We start from the raw sequence: 24,272 nt of genomic DNA, 5'->3' as shown, positions 1-24,272 counted from the left end.
AAACACCAGTGTATACATCCCCACATGACCTTCTCAGCATGGGATCGGTGAAGGGAGGTTTCCTGCACCGCTCCTGTGTGAACTCAAGCTACGACATGCCTGGGTTCAAACAGGAGCAGTGGGGAAACCGTATGCAATTTGGACAAGAAAAGCATTTTCAAATCATATGCTACTGTTTGCGGTGCAATTTGGATCCATACATTTTGTATTGACACAAATTTCACCGTAAAGTATCGATACTTGGTATCGGCGAGTACTTGGCCAACAGGATCAGTATTCATACTCGCCGATCAAAAAAATAATATTGGTGCAACTCTACTAGAATGCACTAAAACCAGTCAGGGGGTTTGAACCCTTTTTCACTATCCATACCAAGGAAAAAAATTTTGCTAGACACATTAAAATAATAATGCCAAAACGACAAAAAGTTACACACAAGACCGCTTGATCATTTTTCTTTTAAGCAAAGGCATCGCTGCTACAAATGTTATTTTCCACAGAGCAGTTCTAGAAGTGCTGGAAAATACATACCCTACAAATAATGTGAAAAATGTGACCAAGCGCCAAATTTTAGAGTAGGTAGTTTAACCCCTGGACAACATACATGCCAATTCAAGGACTGTCAGTTCAGCTTCAGCACCCCAGAACTTGTGTATGACCTAGGAAGTTAGCACATTCTCTTTCAGGTTTCTACACACAGGTTTTCTACTTTTTCCTAAAAGTTTGATTTAGGATTACATTTCTTACCCCCCGGTCGCATTGGGTGCGACTTGGCATGCGATTTGCATGCCATGCGACATGCAAATTGTATGCCAAGTCGCACCCTATTAGCTATTAGAGCGGTCATATCAGTGAGTTTCCGCCACATCGATTTCTAAAGTAGTGCATGCACTCCTGTGGTGCGATTTGCATAGACATCTGTGTCAGAGGTCTTGCAAATCGCACCTCAAATCGGCAAGTCACCTGACTTTGAAATCATGCAACTTCACTGTAAATCAGCTTTGATGTGACCGGACAGTTCTACTGTTAACACGCAGGCCATGTTATACAACAGCCTAGACATTTAGGGCCTGCAGCTAAGCACTCTATCAATGTGCATTTGCAGGCCTCAGTCTCTGTATATTATACTCTCACTGCCACAACTCAAATGTTAAGTATAGTTGCCAATCATCTATCCCAGTCAGATGTGGCAGGTTATATCCACTACCAGAAAGGCAGTCTTCTGCCAAGTTGGGTGACCTAATTTGTGCATGTATGGCTTGCCAAATATCTCAGAAAAGCTGCCACTGCTTTTATTTTTTTTATGCTGAACTTCAATGTGTTTTATAAGAAGATTATACTGTTTAATGCAATAATTTTTCCCCAAAACAAGACAGACTGGTTTACGCACATGGCAGCAAAGAAACGTTCAGTGGTAACAGGTCATCAAAAAGTCTAAATAACAAGACGCACAACTGTAGTCTTCTCTATATTTGAAAGTAAATGAAGTCATACAATTCACCACCCTCTTTTTGTAGAAGAGAAACAATGGCAATGGGTCAGGTCACTATTGGGTTTAGCCCACACCAACTTTAAATTCAACCAAATGAACTCCGTCAAGATGGCACACACCAGTATAACAGAAGTTTGACCAATCACATCCCAGTCTTGGCTGAAAGAGGGGGGGGGAAAGGGGATACATCCACTTTAAAAAGGTACTTAAAACCTGAGACAGGCATTTATGAAGTCCTGCTCTTTGGGGCTATCTGAATGTATTTTCCCAAACTAAATTTGCAGGCATTAAAAAGAAGAAAAGAAAAAAAAAAAAAAAAGAAAAAAAAAAAAAGTTGGGTGGCACCATCTGGTGACCCATGGATGCGCATTTTCCTTTATAGTAATCTAAAGGCTTTTGTTTTATTACAATATGCCTCAAAGTTCACCATTTTGCTTTGAAGAATATATTATTCCAGCAAAGTCCGAGGCATGAGATCCACTTGGCAGGGCGCTGATAGAATGATAACACTACTTGAAAATGTAATGGATCACAGCAATCAAAGTTGTTAATCCTGGCTTTGCTTTTTCTTTCCTTTGAGTTCAAGTAGCACACAATGTTGGACTGCTGAGCTCATGCACACAGCTACCAAAATGGAATGTGGGGTATACGCTATGCACATAAGGGTTCAGAAATGATCAGGAGAAAAAAAAAAAAAAAAAAAAAATCAAAACCTAAAGGGTGATATATCAATGCTATTATTCATAAAAACCTTGTTTAGTAATAAAAAAAAATTGCTTTGTTTAAATATGAATATTAAAGTCTGCTTCTCGTGGTTAGGAAAAAGTCTGTGTTTGTTTCACTTTTGAAAAGCAGATTTTCTTCTACTACAACTCCATGTCCTGGGCTTCATCTTCCGAGAAGTCAGACATTGAGCTTTCAGACGAGCTGTCCCCAGTGCGCTCTTCTTGTTCTTTAAGAGCCTCTTCTGTTGCATATTTCTGGATGTATTCTAAAGTGGCAGAAACAAAGTGTTAATTCTAGGAATTTGCTCACTCAGGGGAAAAAAACAAAAAAAAACCCTACAAAAGAACACCCAACAACTGCAACCAAGACAATCTCCTTTACCCATACTTGCCAATATTCTGAGGCCTTATAGCACAAAGTAAAAAGAGCACAACCTCTGCCATGCAACCAGTTGCACAGGTTATAAAGAACTCGCGCATAGCTTCATTTTGGACACTTAAGAAAAACTTCTGAGAGTTTGGGGATTTTTCTTTATTTAAAAAAAAAAAAAGGATAACATTCACCTTTGGGGACATGTTACATGTTTCACCCTTCTTGGGGTGGAACATGCAAGGTGTTCCAGCTTCTGCAGTTCTCCCCATGATTACACCCTCTTCCCCATGACAGCAGCTGGGGAATCTTCTCCCCGCACCCACTGTCATAATTTAAAAAAATAAAAATAAAATAAATAGATCACACCCATGTCATTCAGAGTCCTGTGAATGAATTCCTACAAGTACAGTCATCCTTTGTGGCTGATGGCTTGTAGTTCTCAATTAACTGGGAGGGCGCTGGTAAGCAGTCTCCCAGTTCATGGATTCTTCCTGGGCTGAAGTAACTGCCTGCCTGTCGAAGGTACATGAAGACAGCTGCAGAGAAATTTAATCTCCAAACATGGAAAGGTTTCTTCACAGTGAGAGCTATGAAAATGTGGAATAGACTCCCTCAAGAGTTGGTTCTGGCCAGCTCAGTGGATTGCTTCAAAGGCCTGGATTGTTTTTTTAGATACACAGAATATAACTGGATACTAACATTTATAGGTAAAGTTGATCCAGGGAATATCCGATTGCCTCTCGGGGGATCAGGAAGGAATTTTTTTCCCCAACAGGAGCAAATTGGACCGTGCTCTTCTGGGTTTTTTTTTGCCTTCCTCTGGATCAACTGTGGGTATAGCATTATAACCTTTTTTTTTTTTAATGGTTGAACTGGATAGACTTTTGTCTTTTTTCAGCCAGACTAACTATGTAACTATGTACACAGACAGGCTGCAGGAACCTGACATTGCACCTGTGATCTGCTGATTGTAGGTGCAATGCTTTACAGGCACCTAAGAAAAAAAAAAACAAATAGTAAATGCACATTTTTCACCTGCAAAAAAAAGTGCATTTTTATTTTTTTTGAAAGGTGAACTTATCCCTTAACTGATGAGTGCAATGTTCAACACAAGGTACCACCAGCCTGAAAATGGGCATAAGAAAAAAAAAAAAAAAAAAAAAAAAAAAAAAAAGGTAATACTGACATAGGTAAGCGTACTTGTTTGTGTACACCAATTTCTGCAGTACTTGATTCTTAAGATAGAACATTGCCACTTTCTTGCAGGGACGGGTGAGGGTTTTCCCTTTAAGCACTGCTACATTACGATTTCAAGGGTTAAATGATAGGTCTGGGGGAAGAAGGAAGAGGTTTGCTTGCTTACTTACTGTAACCTGGCTCCATTTCCCTGCTCAGTGAGCACCATGTGCCCCTTCATACTGGCAACCAGTGTGAAAAATTCTCTTACAGATTGTTGGTTGAGTGCTTACTTATTTAGAAGAGGGGCTCCACTTGTCACATGCAACTAGTTCTGTTTAGTGATATCAGCTTTGGAGCTATGTGGACAACATCAGGGGAGATATTAATCCACCACTGACCTTAGGAGAAAATTCAGGCTCCACAGAATCCTGGTTGAGAAAAGATCTCCTAATCCAACTTTGAACCGAACCCTAACCCGCACTGCCTTCGCTCTTAAGATAACCAATACCAATTTGTAGATCCTAAAATGATCAGGTTCTGAGATGGTGAATGAATAAATGATGAACCTGTGACACCTGTCTGCTCAGCTTGCTTCGTCATAGTAAAAGGAAACACAGAACTACAGTATTACTTGAGCACCATTCTTCTATATTGCACCTTTACTATGCACTGGTCAGTTGCAGCTTAGTATGAATTTACAAATAACTTTATGAAATGTATAGCCGATTTTAATCTGTAACTCACTATTTTTCCATTGCATTTAAATTTTTTTTTTTTATTTGTACGTTACCATTTTAATCTTATTTCTAATATTTTGAGCTATATATTATAGCTGTAGTGTACAAGTAACCACTACCCAACTAAAAGATTTTACCTTTAATTTTTTGTTTGTACTCCTCTGGTCGATGCAGATACATAGCTGCTGCATCTCCATTAAGTGGATCTATTGGGTTTGGATAGGCCAGCAGCTGGGGCAGAAAAGACTCAAATATATTGGTGAGATCTGCAAAAAAAAAACAAAACAAAAAAAAAAAAAACAACACCAGCATTAACAGCATGTTAAGTTTTGTACACAACCATTTTCCTAGTATCTGTACAAGAGAATACCAACTACAGAACTATTTAACTTAATTTGGGGGAAAAAATATTTCTGGTGTGCGCGAATGACCATTGGACTTTAGGTGATGCAATCTAACCCATGCACGCTTTCAGCATAACAAGATACCAGGCTCTCGATCCCCAACCTGAACTGGCACACCTTGGCACAAGGCCCTCTTTTCAGAAACTGCATCAGACCAAGTCACTTACAAAGTGTGCCTGTAGGGTTGAAATATGCAAGTTGCCATAGTTCACTTTTCTTTTACGTGCAGGCTCTGGGGCTGTCATGCTGATCCTGACGTTCCTACCCTGTGAGCCACAGACCTGGCAAGAGCATGCCACTAGTGAAGACTGCATGCTTGTTCCAGGTTAGGGATTCACTGGATAATGAAGCTGAAGCCAGGAAAAGATGACAGCTCTGGATCCTGCACTTTGGAAACAAGACAAAAATGGCAGGCCCCATTATTCCAGCCTCATATGTTCAAATGTCACTGTAGACTAACATCCTAGACATACCATAGTAGAAATGTTAACCAAGCCTACCAAACATTCACTGGTATCAAAGACATAGTAGAACTACTAGAAACCATAAACCAGCTCTAATATTTAAAAATATACAGTGACAAGTCATGCACCACCATTGCATTCTAGAAAGGGGTTTAAAATTTACCATATATGCCACAAAATAAAATTAAATTAAGGTATAGCAGAGGTAAGATGGGTGGACATAAAACACAAATAAATGCTAATTTTATCCTAAAACCTTACTTTTAAAGTTTAAAAAGCGTATTTTTTAAATTCTCAAAGTCTGACAAAAATGACTATAATGTTTTACCATCAAGTTTAATATTGTACTGAAATAGGAAGACAAACAAACAATCAGCATTGTCTATACAGTTCCTCCAACCTGTAACACACACACACACAATGCTCCTTAACTCTATAGACAATGGGCTGCCTATAGGACAGACAGATTCTCAAGTAGCCCATTATAGCCTATAGAGCAGACTAGCACATTCCAATTACTGCACTATGCCAGCTAGAAAGACATTCCATATTCCAATTACTGCACTATGCCAGCCAGAAAGACATTCCACAAAGAATGCCATGGCAATGTAGGCTATTGGCACCTAAAAAGAGGAAGCAATTGATCTGAGGTTTGTTACTTATTACCTATGGAGATGGAAAGAGCAAAAGGGAGGCCACATGAATAAAAAGTTTTATGCAAATCCAGCTCCAGTTTAAACACTCTTACCCATTTATCCTGCATTACAACTAGTAGACCTTGTTAAATGCTACAGTCCTGACCTGGTTGAAAAACAAGCAAACAATCTATGGTCTCACAGCTCTCAGAAAACACAGAACACAAAGACTGGAAGGCATTAACAACCTAGGACGATTGCCTATTCTGCTAAAAAGATAGGTACTTTATGAAAATAGAACTATTCTTATTGAGTATTTAGGAATTTCACGCGGCTCCAATTCCAAATCATCCAGCCTCCTAAGCCATCCAAAGAGGTTTTGAAGACATAAGTCACCTAATCCCCTAGGAGGAAATTAATATGCTATTTGCATAAGCAACAAATCCTGAAGGGAATATGGCACTCATCAAAGGAGGTTTATTGCTGCAGAAAATGAGACGCCACAAACAGGCGCAGAAGACCCCAAACAGCCAAATTAGAGTGTCATTTCTCAGGAGGAATATAAACTCACCAATTATAAAAGGAACTTTTATAAAGGAAAATAAGCCTCATTGGACACATACCATTTGTACATAGTACAGCAATCACCTGCTCTAAATATGCCTCCTCCTAAACCGGCTTGATTTTGGTGCAATAAAGACAGTGAAAAACACAATGTCACCTGGGCAGCTCTTTCAAATGGAGGGGGCCTCAGAGCTGCCTAACATGGCTAAATGATGGGGGTTTATTGTAAGAAAACCAAATCAATCAGCAGGGTTCAATTAAAAAAAAAAAAAAAAAAAAAAACAACCACACACACACACGCAACCTTTATAGAATAGTCAGCCTCTCAAACTATAATTTGAGTATTGGGCGAAGAGTTTAGATTTAACAAGTAACCTTTTTCTTGAACCCTAGGCTCCATTCACACAGACATTTAGCCATGCTGCATCAGCAATCGGCTTAATCCTGGGACTGGGATTCACAGCTGTGTGCAGAAAGTTGTGGCAACCGAGCCCATACAGTGCAATGACAGGCTGTCAGCAGCTGCAGCTATTCGTAACAGTTTATACAAGCCAGCGATTAACTGCTGTGTATGTGGCTGAACGCCCATGCAAATGGAGTCCTATTTCCAATTGTGCTCTAAATGCTCATGCAAATGGAGCCTTATTCTGCTGTCAAAAGAGACATGTTTTGAAGATCGCAGCAGAAATTTAGAGAGGGTGCAGATTTACCCACTTACTGCACCCCATCTAGCTGGCATTTCTTAGATGTCCTTTCACAAAGATGGATAACATGCTTTTTTTGGTCTGCTCTGCAAGTATCGTTTTTGTTTACCACTACTAGTGCTAGGTTAACACCATCAGTGTGACTTTATCACCCCTTATAATAAAATCAATTTACAACTATTAACACAAGTTATCAGGAACTAAATCACACCTTCATTCTGGTGATAGCTATAAGCAGAGCCAGCCACTGACTGTTCAAATCTCGGCCAGTTCAGCAGGGACTGGCTGAGATTCGGACCATGTATGGGCAGGCTGATTGTACCAAAGTTGATCGATCTAACAACTTCTGTACACCCAGCCTGTCAGGTTTTACAAGCAATTATTGCTAGTGGCTATTATAGCCTCTAGTACTAATCACCGTGTTCTCCTGGTAGGGATGGGAGAACACAATGGCTCTGCGGGAGGGATTCCTTTATCAACACTGACTGTGTTGATGGGGGAATCATGCGATTTTCCTTCCTTCAACCCACGGTGGATAGAAAATTGCACAGTCTATGGAGGAAACCAGGAGAAAATAAGTCATCTGAGGAGTTGTCCAAACCCTTCCTGAGCTAAAATAATCATTTATGAGGAAATAAGGTGTTGAACAGTTCAATAATGCTTTTATGTGGAGAAATAAGGATTACATAGCTTTGTGTCATTTGTGTTTGTAAATTAAACATTTTTAGGAGAAAATGATCATGAGATTAGAGAAGCAGGGCCAAACCTCTTGGCTCTACTTCTATAGATCACAGGAGTGCACTTTGTTCTGCACTCCTGTGACCCTTTTTCAGCTGACAGAGGGCTAAAGCCCACTGTTGGCTGACATCACTGGGTCAGTCAGGGCTCTGGAGATATCCCAACATTAATGGAGATCCCTGCCCAGCAGCTGGCTCAGCCTCTATTGAGCCACTGAGAGCCTAAGCCAGTCAGTCCTGCCCTTGCCCACTCCTTGGTGCTCCAGCGAGGTCTGGAATGGCAGAGCAAAGAACCAGTGATTGACAGTCACCACTATCAGTGATCAGCAGTCTCTGCTCAGTTCTTGGGCGCTGGGGGACAGATACCGCATACATTTAGGTGATAACTTCGTTCTTTACCCATCGCTGCTTAAAAGAGGTTCAAGAATCTAAAAACAAAACAAAACAAAAAAAAAAACCTCTCAATTGGTGAACGGAGATTGGACTGTTGGAACTGAAAACCCAGAGGCAAACAAAAATACATAAACTAGAACCACCCTACCTTACCATCTGGGAATGTTTTGTTTCTTTTAAAGGGACCCCTTGAGTATAAAAAGGATGTATATGCACACTTTATGATAAACGTCACAAGGAACTCACCATAAAGAGCTGTCCAGGTTTGATTGATGACATCTAGACACACTGTACCTGACCTGTGGAGAGATAGGTGCTCTTAAAAATAAAAATGACAATGTACTCATTCCTTTTTCACAGAAAGTGAGGTTACTATCATATCGCAAATAAATTATACTTAGAAAGCACCACTCGGAATTTTACACAACTGAAATATTGTGTTCATGCATATTTAATAGTCCCATATAATATACATTGCTAGGAACTCTATAGCTAGAACAACAATTGTAGCATTGAATAGAATACTTCGTTATCTTGCCTTACCAGCTGCACTTTAACCAGACTTATCATTCTTGGAATTTACAGGATATTGCATTACTGCTCCTCAGTTGGCTGGGATTACTGCATTGTCTGAGATACAAATTTGCTGCTAAAAAATGAAAAATGTGAAACTTACGCTTCATCGATATTGGGATGAAATATTTTGTTCATAAATCCTAAAAGTAAGAGCAAATACCAATTAGAAAAACTCTGTTGACCAATAACATGCCTAAGAGCAGCATACATTAACCCCTTGTCTGCGAAGATATTTATAAATGCCCTGGTATTCAAGGGGTTAAAGAAGCTCTGCAGTGAGCTTGGAATTTATTTATTTTATAGAGTCAGCGTTGGGCTTTCAGGTAATATTAATCTGGTTGTCTCAATCACTTTTACAAGGCTCTGAAGGTATATTCCCCCCCCATCCCCCACCATCTGTAGACTGTGGTAAAAAAACTCTAACTTTGAGCACAGGAGATGTTTCCTTATGGCACCTGTGACTAGTGAACCCATACGAGACCTGACTTATGTTACCGGGGTTCAGAGTGGTCATTCCCTTGCTACTGCAACCAGGCTAGCAGCTTATCAAGCATGATCTGTACTTTTGATTTAGCAGCAGTGAAAGCCAGGGGAGACATAAGGGGACCCTGGTGTCTCCATAAAGAAGACCTGTCACCTGCCCATGCCATCAAATAGGGTGCCTATTGGTCCCCATGTGATAGCAATAAGTTAAAATAAAATGAAGTGTTGAAGAATTTCAGGCATAGTATATTTTTCCCAATTTGGACTAAATAACTATGCATATACCATACCTGCCCAAAGTCCCTGGAAGCTGTAAATCACAGAAGCAGACACCACTACTCCAGTGATCTCCACTTGCTTCTGGGTCTCATGCTGAACGGCCAAGCATGATGCATTGTGAACACAGGAGGTTGGCTGCTGAGCATGGGTGCCAGCCAAAGAAAGTTTTGTACCTTCTGAATGAATACAAGGTGTTTTCTGATTAAACAAGGTGAAGAGCAAGACATCTCTGCCCTGCCTTTCACCCCATCCAGGTCAGAGAAAGCTTTGCATTCATACATAAAATACAAAGCACTCTGAATGGCGCCCTTGCTGAGTGGCTGATCTATGCATCAGGCCAGCTGCTTAGCACAAGACTTAGAAGCAAGTGGAGTTCAATGAAGTAGTGGTGTCTGCTTCAGATTTCCAGCTACCAGGAACATTGGCCAGGAATAGCATGTACATATTTACATAGTTAACCATTAAAAAAAAAGAAAAGAAAAGAAAAGAAAAAGATATCCCTGTGCAGACTCCAATACAAGTTCAACTCAAACCATAACCTATAAAACACTCTGAAGAATTTTGGTTATTTTTAACAATTTCAAGTGCACACCATTTTAAGGTTTGACATGTATTTACTTGATGCAACCTTATCTTATATTAAAAAAAAAAAAAAAAAAAAAAGTAGTTATATTTTTTTTGCTGCAGTAAAATTCATTTTAGTGTATTTTTTCCTGAAAATAAGCATTTGCGCAAATATCATGTAACTGCCACTATTTGCCAGGGTTGGCTTTCAAAAATTTTTGATAGCCATAAAAATTGTTGGGGCGTTTAAAAATAATTCTAGCCAAAAAGGTAAAAAAATTCCCTGGTTTGTTTTTTTCCCCTCATTTATACAGTATCTCACAGAAGTGAGTTCACCTCTCACAATTGTGTAAATCTATTATATCTTTTCATGTGAAGAAATGACACTTTGTTACAATGTAAAGTAGTGAGTGTACAGTTTGTATAACAGTGTAAATTTGCTGTCCTCTCAAAATAACTCACACAGCCATTAATGTCTAAACCGCTGGCAACAAAAGTGAGTACACCCCTAAGTGAAAGTCCAAATTGGGTCCAAAGTGTCAATATTGTGTGTGGCCACCATTATTTCCAGCACTGCCTTAACCACTAGCCTACATGGCACTTATACCCCCTTCCTGCCCAGGCCAATTTCCAGCTTTCAGCACTGTTGCACTTTGAATGACAATTACGTGGTCATGCAACACTGTACCCAAATGAAATTTTTATCATTTTTTTGTGACAGTTTTATTTTGGTGGTATTTAATCACCTCTGGGTTTATTTTTTCTTAAACCAAAAACCACTACAAAATTTTATAACAAACTAAACTTTTTTTTTTCAAAATTTTCAAATAAGTGATTTTTCTCCTTCACTGATGTGCGCTAATGAGGCTGCAGTGATGGACACTGATAGGTGGCACTGATGGGCATTGAAAGGCAGCACTCATGGCACTGACAGGCGGCACTGACTGGCACAGATGTGGCACTGAAATGTGGCACTGATGGGCACTGGCAGGTGGCATGGATGAGCACAGAGCTGGCACTGATGGACACCGATAGGTGGCGCTGCTGGGGCTACACAGATCATCAGGGCACACTGATCATCAGTGCTCTGATGATCTGTGTAGATGTCCCCTCCGAGGAATGCCGATTACCGGCTCTCTTCTCTCGAGCTGTCAGCGTGACAGCTCATGAGGAGAGAAATGCCGATAACCCGCATTTCCCCGTTTACATGTGATCAGCTGTGGTTGGACACAGCTGATCACACGACGAAGCAGACATCTTCAGCTCTTTCCGTAGATCGGTGATCCGCTGTGTCCGAGGGACACAACGCACCGCCGATTGCCACGCGCTCCCGGAGCGGGCGGGAGGCTATTAACCCTCTTGGGCATGGAGTTCACCAGAGCTTAACAAGTTGCCACTGGAGTCCTCTTCCACTCCTCCATGACGACATCACAGAGCTGGTGGATGTTAGAGACCTCAATAGGGTTTAGGTCTGAGGACATGATTGGCCAGTCCATCACCTTTACCCTCAGCTTCTTTAGCAAGGCAGTGGTAGTCTTGGAGGTGTGTTTGCGGTCGTTCTGTTGGAATACTGCCCTGCGGCCCAGTCTACGAAGATAGGGGGATTATGCTCTTCTTCAGCATGTCACAGTACATGTTGGCATTCATGGTTCCCTCAAAGAACTGTAGCTCCCCAGTGCCCGGCAGCACTCATGCAGCCCCAAACCATGACATTCCGACCACCATGCACGACTGTAGGCAAGACACACTTGTCTGTGTACTCCTCACCTGGTTGCCGCCACACACGCTTGACACCATCTGAACCAAATAAGTTTATCTTGGTCTCATCAGACCACAGGACATGGTTCCAGTAATCCACGTCCTTAGTCTGTCTTCAGCAAACTGTTTGCAGGCTTTCTTGTGCATCATCTTTAGAAGAGGCTTCTTTCTGGGACGACAGCCATGCAGACCAATTTGATGCAGTGTGCAGCATATGGTCTGAGCACTGACAGGCTGATCCCCCACCCCTTCAACCTCTGCAGCAATGCTGGCAGCACTCATATGTCTATTTCCCAAAGACAACCTCTGGATAGGATGCTGAGCACGTGCACTCAACTTCTTTGGTCGACCGTGGCGAGGCCTGTTCTGAGTGGAACCTGTCCGGTTAAACCGCTGTATGGTCTTGGCCACCATGCCGCAGCTCAGTTTCAGGATCTTGGCCACCATGCCGCAGCTCAGTTTCAGGATCTTGGCCACCATGCCGCAGCTCAGTTTCAGGATCTTGGCCACCGTGCTGCAGCTCAGTTTCAGGATCTTGGCAATCTTCTTACAGCCCTAGGCCATCTTTATGTAGAGCAACAATTCTTTTTTTCAGACCCTTGGAGAGTTCTTTGCCATGAGGTGCCATGTTGAACTTCCATATAAAACATTTTCTCATAAAATAAACCTGTATCAAATACCCAATCATAAGTGTCCCAAATGTCCTCAATCACAATAGATTTCCAAAAAAAATTAAGATTCAGTCTCCATATAATAAAGTCTTTTCTTCCTCCAAAATAAATGTATCTCTTTACTTTAGTCCCACTCTGGTGGTGGCACAGGCGCTGGGCTTACAAGCATGAGGTTGTGAGTTCAAGTCCCCACACTGCTGTGTGGTGACCTTGTAGGAGGGCTTAAGTCCATGCTCCATCTCTAAGTTTCCCTTTGCGGTTGAAAAGTCTATGTGCAAATATTGAGTAACAATAATAAAATAAGTGCAACTTTTAGGGACACGTGATGTCTGACGCACCCACGCTGAATCGGAGGTGCGATTGTGGCCATTTTAAAAGTGGGAACATGTGGTTGTTTCCATGATAATACAAACAATTGAGCTGTCTCTGCTACTGGGAGTGGTTATCTTCATATTTTAATGTAAATTGCTTAATAAAGGTTAGTATATTTATTACATCATCATCTCTAAATCCCTGATTTATTCCATGAGGAGAAACTACAGGAATAAACTTGGACCCTGGAGAATGTTTTCATCCTTTGTTTGAGAAATGCCCTTTGATACTGATATAGGGTAATTATTCACTGTTACACCAGTTGGAGTGGAACACTTTAACTTATATCTTTGTTTGCACAAATGAATAAGGAACGTTTTGGATAGAGTTGGTTTGGTAGTTTGATCACGGTTTGATATGAAGTGTGGATTTTTACACTATATTGGAGTGAATCACTGTTTATTGTTTGCAGTTGGAGTGTTCACAATTGGAGTGTATTCACGTTTATTTACTTATTTTTAAATTGATATTATATATATTTTTTTATTTTTTTTTTCCCCCCACCTTCACGTGTGTTTTGCACATGTTATGCAGTTTTTTTTGCATTATTCACGATTAGTGGCAAGTGAATTTATAAAGGGTAATACACTATTTTGAATTTATTTTTTTTGAGGTACAAGAAAATCTGGATACATCACGGTGACTAAAGTAAAGAGATACATTTATTTTGGAGGAAGAAAAGACTATTATATGGAGACTGAATCTTACATTGTTTTTGGGAATATATTGTGATTGACGACATTTGGGACACTTATGATTGGGTATTTGATATAGGTTTATTTTATAAGAAAAGGTTTATATTCATGTTTGCTTTCAAGGGTGAAAGTGATGGACTTTTCTTTTAGGGTGTAGTAACTATTGGTATAGGTAGTTTGGTGCTGATAGATCGATTCATGTTGAACTTCCAGTTACCAGTATGAGAGCGATAATACCAAAATTTAAACACCCGCTCCCCATTCACACCTGAGACTTTGTAACACTAACGAGTCACATGACACCAGGGAGGGAAAATGGCTAACTGGGCACAATTTGGCCATTTTTCACTTAGTGGTGTACTCACTTTTGTTGCCAGCGGTTTAGACATTAATGGCTGTGTATGGAGTTATTTTGAGGGGACAGCAAATCTACACTGTTATACAAGCTGTACACTCACTACTTTACATTGTAGCAAAGTGTCATTTCTTCAGTGTTGTCACATGAAAAGATATAAAAAAAGTATTTACAAAAATGTGAGGGGTGGACTCACTTCTGTGAGATACTGTATATATGGAAAACATTGCCATGTCTCAAAGATGTTGCAGAAACCGAAATGTGTGCATACAGTGGTATTCAACATAGTGCAAGAGGCCCAAAGATGAGAATATATCACCTCTGTACAGCACAATTACACAGATGCAGAAGTCTGAACTATAGGAAACCATTCTTTGTAGTATGCTGCTTAAAGTGGCAGTAAACTCAGTTTTGATTTTTACCCACAGGTAAGCTTATAATAAAGCTTACCTGTAGGTGAAATGAATCTCTTAAACATTTACCATTTAGGAGATTCTAGTAAGCGGCAGTTGGTGACGTCAACGATGCATTCGCTCTGAAGGACCGGCATGCCAATGCTTCAGCATGGCTCAGTCATTCAAGTGGCCACAGACCACGAACCTGAAAGGAAGATCGGGTGAAGATGGAAGCCTCTGTAGCTTTATGGTGTGTTCCAGCATGTTGCCTTTACTATTGAATACATTTGTAAAATAGATTTTATAGAACACAAAATGTAATAACTCTAAAAGAATCAAAATAAAAACAGTTTCTAAAGTCTAGGTTGATTCAATGCACCTCAGACCTGTACAAATACAAATGAATGAATATGCCACTTGCCATATAAATTGATTAAAAAAAAAATTATTAAATTCTATCCCGCATTGCTGCATCTCCACAACCTCTATCACAATAGTCAGCAAGCTGATACAATCAACAATGCTCCATCAGATGCCCAGTTATAAAGTCTCAAATTTTAAGCTCAGCATTACAAAATACTGAAAGTGAGGAAAAGTTTAGTATTACCAACCTATAGAAGGAGATTTGAAAGGATATTTATCAGGAAGGTCCACTCTAACTTTCCACACGCCACCTTCATATGGTGCTGACATAAAATTTAAAAAGAAAAGTTAAAGCACAATGACTATATAAAGGTAACCATAAGTTAGGTAGACATGTGGACTTTCCTGCACATATTGTAAACACCCAATAACAATTTTACATTCAATGATCATCACAAAACTTTTTGGGCAGCTGCATGCTCTCACCAAGAACTAGATTTAATTTTGTGCAACCACCAACTGCATTGAAATACACCCTGGCATCACAACTATGCGTTTTGGTAAATCTCATTACTACAACACTTGGCACCGACCTGTACTGTAGAGAATTGCTACATACATACCAAGCATTGTGGTTAACCGTGTAAAAAAAAAAAAAAAAAAATCCAGGTAGTTTTTCTTAGCGAGACGTAACTATCCCCCCCACCGCAAAACCTTTTTCACTCGGTAGTAAAGCTCAGCAATCTGGCAGTATTCTGTTGGGATCCACTTTGTAACTACTGTATACTGGGTCTCATTCCCCCATCTTCATCTGCGACATAAGTAGGTGGCTGTTTCCTCTGGGTTCTTTCAGCTGTCTGCAAGTATTAGGGAAAGACAGCCAGCTCACACCATGGCACACCACCATGTATGTGCAATAGGATATTCTGCGGCCTACTGGGAAGCATGATGTGGGTTTGACAAGGTGAAATGTTATTCTCGCGTAAGCAAGAACCTAGCAAGTAGATGGAGAATTCTTCCAAAAAAGGAAAAAAATAGAAAAAAAAAAGAAATAAAATCAGCCGTATGTTGTTTTGAGAAGTGAGGGACAAGGATAAGAAGAGTGGAAATGACTAGGGAGGGTGAAGGTCTGCTTTAAGTTGCAGTGTTTTGGCAGCCTATTCTAAAAGAACGGACGGTCTCAACATCCCAAATACAGAATGTTAACAAGCATGTGATAATGCAGCGCAATGGAACACCAAAGAGTGCGGACCAGAAAGTACTTTACTGGTACCTGGGCTGGAGAGAAAAAAAAAACATTCCCACACATTACCTAAATGTTTCTGGCAAGGCACATTACACCAAGCGTTCAGAACATACCTTGTAATCTGAACGTATAAATTGGGGTGTTATTGTTTCCCAATTAGTCTCACTGTACCGATTTATATTTATTTATAATCACAAATTTGGGTATTGCTTTCACGCAATAATATGGTTTGCTTATGTAATACACTGATGGTGACATTGCCCACAGTCTTGTTACACCTACAAATATTTGGATTGTGTCAAATGACAAAAGGGAGACCGAAAAACTGGGAATTTGTATGGTGGACATATGACAAGAAAAGGGTCAGCACTGAATTTAACATACAAATATGGCTTCAAGTGGCTTGCCAAAGCAGATAGATCCAGCTGTTTGCTGCCTGGCTCTGTTCTTATATTCCCGGCTGTAAGTATACAAGTCTGCTAGCATAGCAGATTCTTCCAAACTACCATATCACTGCGCAGCAGGATGGCAGCCAACATGCTGGTCTGAAGGACTGTCAGGAAGGTTTTCTAGAAGGCTGAACTGACCCTATGGTGTTACATTACGATGGGAGGTCAGATGGAGTGCAAATATAGGGTGGCACTCCTCGCACTCTGCTGCAATTAACCAAACAATGCTAAGTCAATATCTACACTGACAGAGTCAAGTGGCAGCTGTTCTTGGGTTCAGCTTTCTCCAACTTTCCCACAATGTGGTTCTGAGTGAAGGTCTTTAAATAAAGATATAGGAAATTAATGAACTACTGTCTCCTTATAGATTGCTGGGAGCAACACTAGAATGATGGCCACATTAGGCAATCTAAGGTCATAATATGTTAACTCCAAGGCTGTCATGTGTATGGCCTTTAAAACCTAGGTAACACTTAAAGCGTGACTCCACCTAGTTTTGTATTTTGCCATAAATTAAAGTATGCAAAAACATTCAGAATACAGGAGGTAATACTTACTTCCTTGTGGTCCATAAAACTTCACTATAAATTCATTTAGTCCTCCTAGGATTGTGACTTCATGTTTGCTTTCAATACTAAAAGGATTAAGTTAAGAAATAAAAACCACAAGTTTCAACAGGATTGGACAGCTCTAAAAACGTTATACAAGTGAAAGGATTACATGGCCATAATATTATTCTTTAAATAAAGTTTTTTTTTTTTTTTTTACAGGGAAGGAAAAAAAAAAAAAAAAGGTTTTATAATTCTAGGTTTTGGTTTCCCAAAGCATATATAAAATAAAAGTATATATATATATATATATATATATATATATATATATATATATATATATATATATATATATATATATATATATATATATATATATACATACATACATACACACATACACACATACACACATACACATATATATATACACACACATATATACATACATACGGTCAGGTCCATAAATATTGGGACATCGACACAATTCTAACATTTTTGGCTCTATACACCACCACAATGGATTTGAAATGAAACGAACAAGATGTGCTTCAACTGCAGACTGTCAGCTTTAATTTGAGGGTATTTACATCCAAATCAGGTGAACGGTGTAGGAATTACAACAGTTGCATAGGTGCCTCCCACTTGTTAAGGGACCAAAAGTAATGGGACAATTGGCTTCTCAGCTGTTCCATGGCCAGGTGTGTGTTATTCCCTCATTATCCCAATTACAATGAGCAGATAAAAGGTCCAGAGTTCATTTCAAGTGTGCTATTTGCATTTGAAGTCTGTTGCTGTCAACTCTCAAGATGAGATCCAAAGAGCTGTCACTATCAGTGAAGCAAGCCATCATTAGGCTGAAAAAACAAAACAAACCCATCAGAGAGATAGCAAAAACATTAGGCGTGGCCAAAACAACTGTTTGGAACATTCTTAATAAGAAGGAACGCACCGGTGAGCTCAGCAACACCAAAAGACCAGGAAGACCATGGAAAACAACTGTGGTGGATGACCGAAGAATTCTTTCCCTGGTGAAGAAAACACCCTTCACAACATTTGGCCTGATCAAGAACACTCTCCAGGAGGTAGGTGTATGTGTGTCAAAGTCACCAATCAAGAGAAGACTTCACCAGAGTGAATACAGAGGGTTCACCACAAGATGGAAACCATTGGTGATCCTCAAAAACAGGAAGGCCAGATTAGAGTTTGCCAAACGACATCTAAAAAAGCCTTCACAGTTCTGGAACAACATCCTATGGACAGATGAGACCAAGATCAACTTGTACCAGAGTGATGGGAAGAGAAGAGTATGGAGAAGGAAAGGAACTGCTCATGATTCTAAGCATACCACCTCATCAGTGAAGCATGGTGGTGGTAGTGTCATGGCGTGGGCATGTATGGCTGCCAATGGAACTGCTTCTCTTGTATTTATTGATGATGTGACTGCTGACAAAAGCAGCAGGATGAATTCTGAAGTGTTTCGGGCAATATTATCTGCTCATATTCAGCCAAATGCTTCAGAACTCATTGGACGCCGCTTCACAGTGCAGATGGACAATGACCCAAAGCATACTGCAAAAGCAACCAAAGAGTTTAAGGGAAAGAAGTGGAATGTTATGCAATGGCCAAGTCAATCACCTGACCTGAATGCCAAGTCAATCACCTGACCTGAATGCGGCAGAGCATCACCAGGGATGAAACCCAGCGTCTGGTGATGTCTATGCGTTCCAGACTTCAGGCTGTAATTGACTGCAAAGGATTTGCAACCAAGTATTAAAAAGTGAAAGTTTGATTTATGATTATTATTCTGTCCCATTACTTTTGGTCCCTTAACAAGTGGGAGGCACATATGCAAACTGTTGTAATTCCTACACCATTCACCTGATTTGGATGTAAATACCCTCAAATTAAAGCTGACAGTCTGCAGTTAAAGCACATCTTGTTCATTTCATTTCAAATCCATTGTGGTGGTGTATAGAGCCAAAAATGTTAGAATTGTGTTGATGTCCCAATATTTATGGACCTGACTGTATATATACATATATACATACACACACACATACTATTGGGACACCTGCACCTTAGGGTCCAGTATTGAGTTGGCCCACCCTTTGCAGCTAGAACAGCTTCAACTCTTCTGGGAAGGCTGTCCACGGGAATGTCTGACCATTCTTCCAGAAGCACATTTGTGAGGACAGGCTCTGATGTCAGACGAGAAGACCTTGCTCACAGTCTCTGTTCTAATTCATCCCAAAGGTGTTCTATCGGGTTGAGGTCAGGACTCTGTGCAGGCCAGTAAAGTTGCTCCATCCCAAACTTGCTCATCAATGTCTTTATGGACCTAGCTTTATGCACTGGTGTGCAGTCATGTTGGAACATGAAAGGGCCATCCCCAAACTGTTCCCACAAAGTTGGAAACATAAAATTGTCCAAAATGTCTTGGTATACTTACTTCCCTTCACTGGAAGTAAGGGGCCAAGCCCAACCCCTGAAAAACACCACCACACCATAATCCTCCACCAAACTTTACACAATGCAGTCAGGCAAGTAACGTTAACCTGGCAACCACTAAACCCAGAGACGTCCATCAGATTGCCTAACAGGCAGGCCAGTCAAGTCCTCCACCCCAAACTCGCTCATCTATGTCTTTATGGACCTTGCTTTGTGCACTGGTGCGGTCATGTTGGAAAAGGAAGAGGCCACCCCCAAACTGTTCCCACAAAGTTGGGAGCATGAAATTGTCCAAAATGTCTTGGTATGCCGACACCTTAACCAGTTCCCTTCATTGGAACTAAGGGGCCAAGCCCAACACCATAATTCCCCCCTCCACCAAACTTTACACTTGGCACGAGTCAGGCAAGTACTGTTCTCCTGGCAACCGCCAAACCCAGACACGTCCATCAAATAGCCAGACAGAGAAGCATGATTCATCACTCTAGAGAACACGTCTCCACTGCTCTAGAGTCCAGTGGCAGCATGCTTTACACCACTGCATCTGACACTTGGCACTGCACTTGGTGATGTAAGGCTTGGATTCAGCTGCTTGGACATGGAAACCCATTCCATGAAGCTCTCTACGCACTGTTGTGCTAATCTAAAGGCCACACTCTGCAGACAGCTGTTGAATTATGCGCACTGTGCGCTTCAGCATGCGCTGACCCCGCTGTAATTTTATGTGGCCTACCACTTCGTGGCTGAGTCGCTGTTCCCAGTTGCTTCCACTTTGTTATAATACCACTAACAGTTGACTGTGGAATATTTAGTAGCAAGGAAATTTCATGGATGGACTTATTGCACAGGTGACAACCTATCATGGTACCACGCTTGAATTCACTGAGCTGCTGAGAGCGACCCATTCTTTCACAAATGTTTGTAGGAGCAGTCTGCACGTCTGGCTGCATGACTTTATACACCTGTGGCTATGGAGGTGGTTAGAACACCAGAATCCAATGAATTGGAGGGGTGTCCACACACAACTGTAAATCTGCAGTGTTGTAGTTTTCTGTCAAATGCAATAGGGCTGTGTACAGACCAGCCCTCCAGTAATGTAATTTCCTGCTTGCGTGATTGGTGTATTGAAGCCCGGTCGATTTTCGTCCCATTTGTACACCAGTCTGACAGAAGAGGCATACTGGAAAATCCACATATGACCAGCGCTGGCAGCCAATGGTTGAGAGGGCAGATCCGTTAGTTCGGTCTGGGGGAAATCCCCCTGTCAAAACACAATAGCTCAGTACACTGTGGATTGTTAGTACAGCTAACTCCTCCCACGCTCTTCAGTTTTTTTTTTTTGCTCAGCCCGTTGGGTTGAAGGGAGAAAAAAAAAAAAAAAAAACTGATATAGTGTGTAGCCAGCATAAGATACAAGTCAGATTTTAAGCATCCCCTGCAGCAAAAGGGCCATTGTTTGGTACTCTCAAAGGGAATTCATGTCTAAAAAAGGATGCAAACCCTACCACTTTTCTTTAGAGCCTTGCAAGTGCAGAAGCCGAATGAAACGGGTGTGACCTTTTTAGAATTACCAATCTGCACATGGATACAAACCGCAATTCCTTCACAATAATAAGCAAGAATCTGCAACAGCTTGTTAAAATCCTTGAAAAGGTACATTGTTCAACCAGAGGGGAATAGTTTTTTCACAAAAGCGGTGTTACGCGTTAAACACAAGTTTAACTTAATGCAGCTCACCCATCCTTAGATGTGATTGCTGCATTTGTTTTGGGTTTGTTTTTTTCCCCCCTTTATTTTAACTTGGAGAACTTGCCAGAAGCACACTTCTGGTCATAGGATCATGCTCACTTTTAGGGCTTGTTCACACTTGACTAAATTTCTAACTCTTAGCAAACACTCCTATAGCCTTAGTATAGGTGTTAGGCTGGCATTAATGAGCTTTAGACAAGTGTTAAAAGCGTTTCCTATGTGCAGTTTTGAAGCGTTTTATAAGCGTTAAAACCTCACCACAAACTAAAAAAACTGTAATGTTATTAAAGCTTCACAAACCACATCACAAATGCCTGCCAGTGCGTTTGAGGAGAGTCACCATAGACTTGAATGGAAGATGCTGAAAGGCTTCAAACTCCTGACTGGACACGAGGCTTCAATTTTGAAGCAAGGTGATGCTAACACTTCTTGTTTTGATAATGTGAACAGCACTGTGTGCTGCCCATAGTACCATTTGCATAGGCGTTTGAGGAGCATTAACGCCCCTCAAAAGCCTGCTTTCAAAGCCAGTGTGAACTAGACATATTAGGACTACAGAACATCTCCATCACTGACCATTTGCTTTAGGTCTAAATTCACATGAATTGAACCATTTGCAATTCGTTGCGGGAGACCCAGTGGGTTTTTTTTCCTGCTATTAGCTGTAGGCGGGAAGCTACATTTAAAGCAATTAAAGGCTGATAGCTCCCACAGCATTTCGCAGCCGATCGCATGTAATCACCCATGCAGCGATTATCTGCAGATGAACGGCCCTGGACACAGACTGCATAGGAGACTAAATGACTTGTAGTCCAAGATAACCTGGAGGGCTAAATAGTTTCTTTGGGATAAAAAAGGCAGAGGGCACCGGACACCTCCTAATTTCAGGCTAGATGAACAAGTATTTGTATACAATATTATACCAGTTTTATATAGTATTTTTTGCACCAATGAAAAAATTCTTTTAAAAATGGTAGCTTTAACAGACTAAAATGGAGCAAATGAATTTATCATTAGACATTAAACTAATTATATTCTTAAAAAGTATAAAAAGACAAAAAAAAAAAAGCTGGTCTTAGGTTCACTTAACATGGGGAGGTGTTCTGTAGCTCACAGAAAATAGGTTTTCTGCATTTATTGAACAGATAACAGCACACTTCCAAAATGGTATATCTAACAGACCGAAATATTCACAAAGCACAGCTGCAGTATCAGCACAGGGGGTGGCGGCGTGCACCCAAAAATCGACAAGTACCTGCTCCCACTTCAGCTGCAATCACCTAGGCCAGGGGTAGGCAACCTGCGGCTCTGCAGATGTTGCCAGACTACAAGTTCCATCATGCCTCTGCAAGTCATAGCTGTAACTGTCAGTTTTGTAATGTTGCAATGCCTCATGGGAAATGTAGTTCCACAACAGCTAGAGAGCAGCAGGTTGCCTACCCCTGGCCTAGGTGATCAGAAGCGGAAGTTGTCCTCCCCCCTTCTGTAGTCTTCTGGGACATGCGACAGGTCGCAGAAGACTACAAGACCTATCACAAAGCGCAGCACTACGGTGTCAGTTTTTTTAGCTGCATATTTTTTTTTTTTCACTGGAACTCAGCTTTAAAAAAGGATAAGTTCACCTTTCCTGTGACAGCAGGTGGGGGGCCTTCTCCCCGCACCTGCTGTCACAATATGAAAACAGTGTGGCAGAGTGGGGTTCCACCCACATGGCCATGTTCTTCATTCAGAGTTCTGACTGCTTGCAGTTCTCCATGAAATAAGAGGGTGATGGGGAGTGCCCTTATAGTTCATTGACCTTCCTGGACTTTAGTAACTTCCTGCCCGTATTGAAGGTATGAGCAGACCGCGATTATTAAATTACAGGATTTATATAGCGGCATCATTTACGCAGCGCTTTACAATATAAAGGGGACAGTACAATTACAACACAGAAAGAATAAGAGGGCCCTGCTCATTGAGTTCACAATATAAAAAAGGGAGGAGCCTGACACTGCACTCACAAACTGCTGATCACAGGTGTGATGCTTTGCAGGATCCTAAGAAAAAGAAATAAATGCACATTTTTTTCTACCTGAAAAAAAAAAAAAAAAAAAAGTGCTGGAATCAGAAAAGTCCTGCTAGATCACTTTATGCGGGCCCCTTTTGCAGGTATAGCTATGTAAAACATTAAAAATAAAGTGCCTATATGGTTTAAAATCCAGTAATGCACTGTCTCACCCTGCTCTGCACAAGCCCAGTTGCTGTTCATTTTTAGGTACTGACAAATTTGTAGAGACTGATCTGCTGACAGACTTAAAAGCAGAAAGAAACTCAACCTATACATCCAAGGACGCTGCTTCTGTCTGATCTGCAACTGCCATGGTGCTGCACATGTGAACAATTATGATACCAGCTATTGGATGGTTTGACAGTTTGCTTGAGGAAACAAGCAAATGACAGTTGGCAATCCCAGCATTCCAGGAATGTAATTTTTTTTAATTGTTAAAATCGATGGGTTTAGTTTTGCTTCATGATTTACAGCTGCATAGGGGCTCTGGGCTTCAGCAAAATGGCAACCTCCAGCAATGCTGGAGGCAATTTACAGCACACACCACATTTGATCACAATTTTTAATGTGGAATGTATGTTCCTTCCTAAAGAACACATTTTTTATCAAGTTATGGTTAAAAGTTCTGCCTAAACGCCAGCCTTCCCTTCATTCTTACACAGTTGGACAGGCTCCTCTCCTGTACTGAAAACAGTTACTCTGCACAGTTTGAGCTTCTAACAATAGGGTTTATTTACTAAAGCTGGGTTGCGGAAAAATCAGGCTCGCTTCTGCATAGAAACTAATCCGCTGCTAACTTCATCTTAGTTCAGCTTTGGCAATAAAACATGGAAGCTGACTGTTTTCTATGCAGAATTGAGC

The 24,272-nt window shown here is 40.8% G+C and overlaps 1 protein-coding gene across 1 annotated transcript in view; it reads right to left on the bottom strand.

Annotated features, from left to right (window-relative positions):
• Positions 1 to 1,455: 1,455 nt before the first annotated feature.
• UBE2H (ubiquitin conjugating enzyme E2 H) overlaps positions 1,456 to 24,272 on the bottom strand; it is a 58,071-nt gene continuing 35,254 nt past the window's right edge. The window contains exons 2-7 of the mRNA XM_089676917.1: positions 17,171 to 17,247; positions 15,167 to 15,241; positions 9,084 to 9,123; positions 8,654 to 8,706; positions 4,644 to 4,772; positions 1,456 to 2,483 (exon numbers count right to left, since the gene is read on the bottom strand). Of these exons, the coding sequence (XP_089533043.1) occupies positions 2,359 to 2,483; positions 4,644 to 4,772; positions 8,654 to 8,706; positions 9,084 to 9,123; positions 15,167 to 15,241; positions 17,171 to 17,247 (499 nt within the window). The 3' untranslated portion in view covers positions 1,456 to 2,358. The remainder of the gene's footprint in view (positions 2,484 to 4,643; positions 4,773 to 8,653; positions 8,707 to 9,083; positions 9,124 to 15,166; positions 15,242 to 17,170; positions 17,248 to 24,272) is intronic.

This window comes from Staurois parvus, unplaced genomic scaffold (assembly GCF_062004578.1).
Source record: "Staurois parvus isolate SC_StPar_1 unplaced genomic scaffold, SC_StPar_1.0 ptg000175l, whole genome shotgun sequence".
In the NCBI taxonomy this organism is placed as follows: domain Eukaryota; kingdom Metazoa; phylum Chordata; class Amphibia; order Anura; family Ranidae; genus Staurois; species Staurois parvus.
Note: the sequence above shows the minus strand (reverse complement) of the source record. Positions and strands in the feature narration are given on the sequence as shown.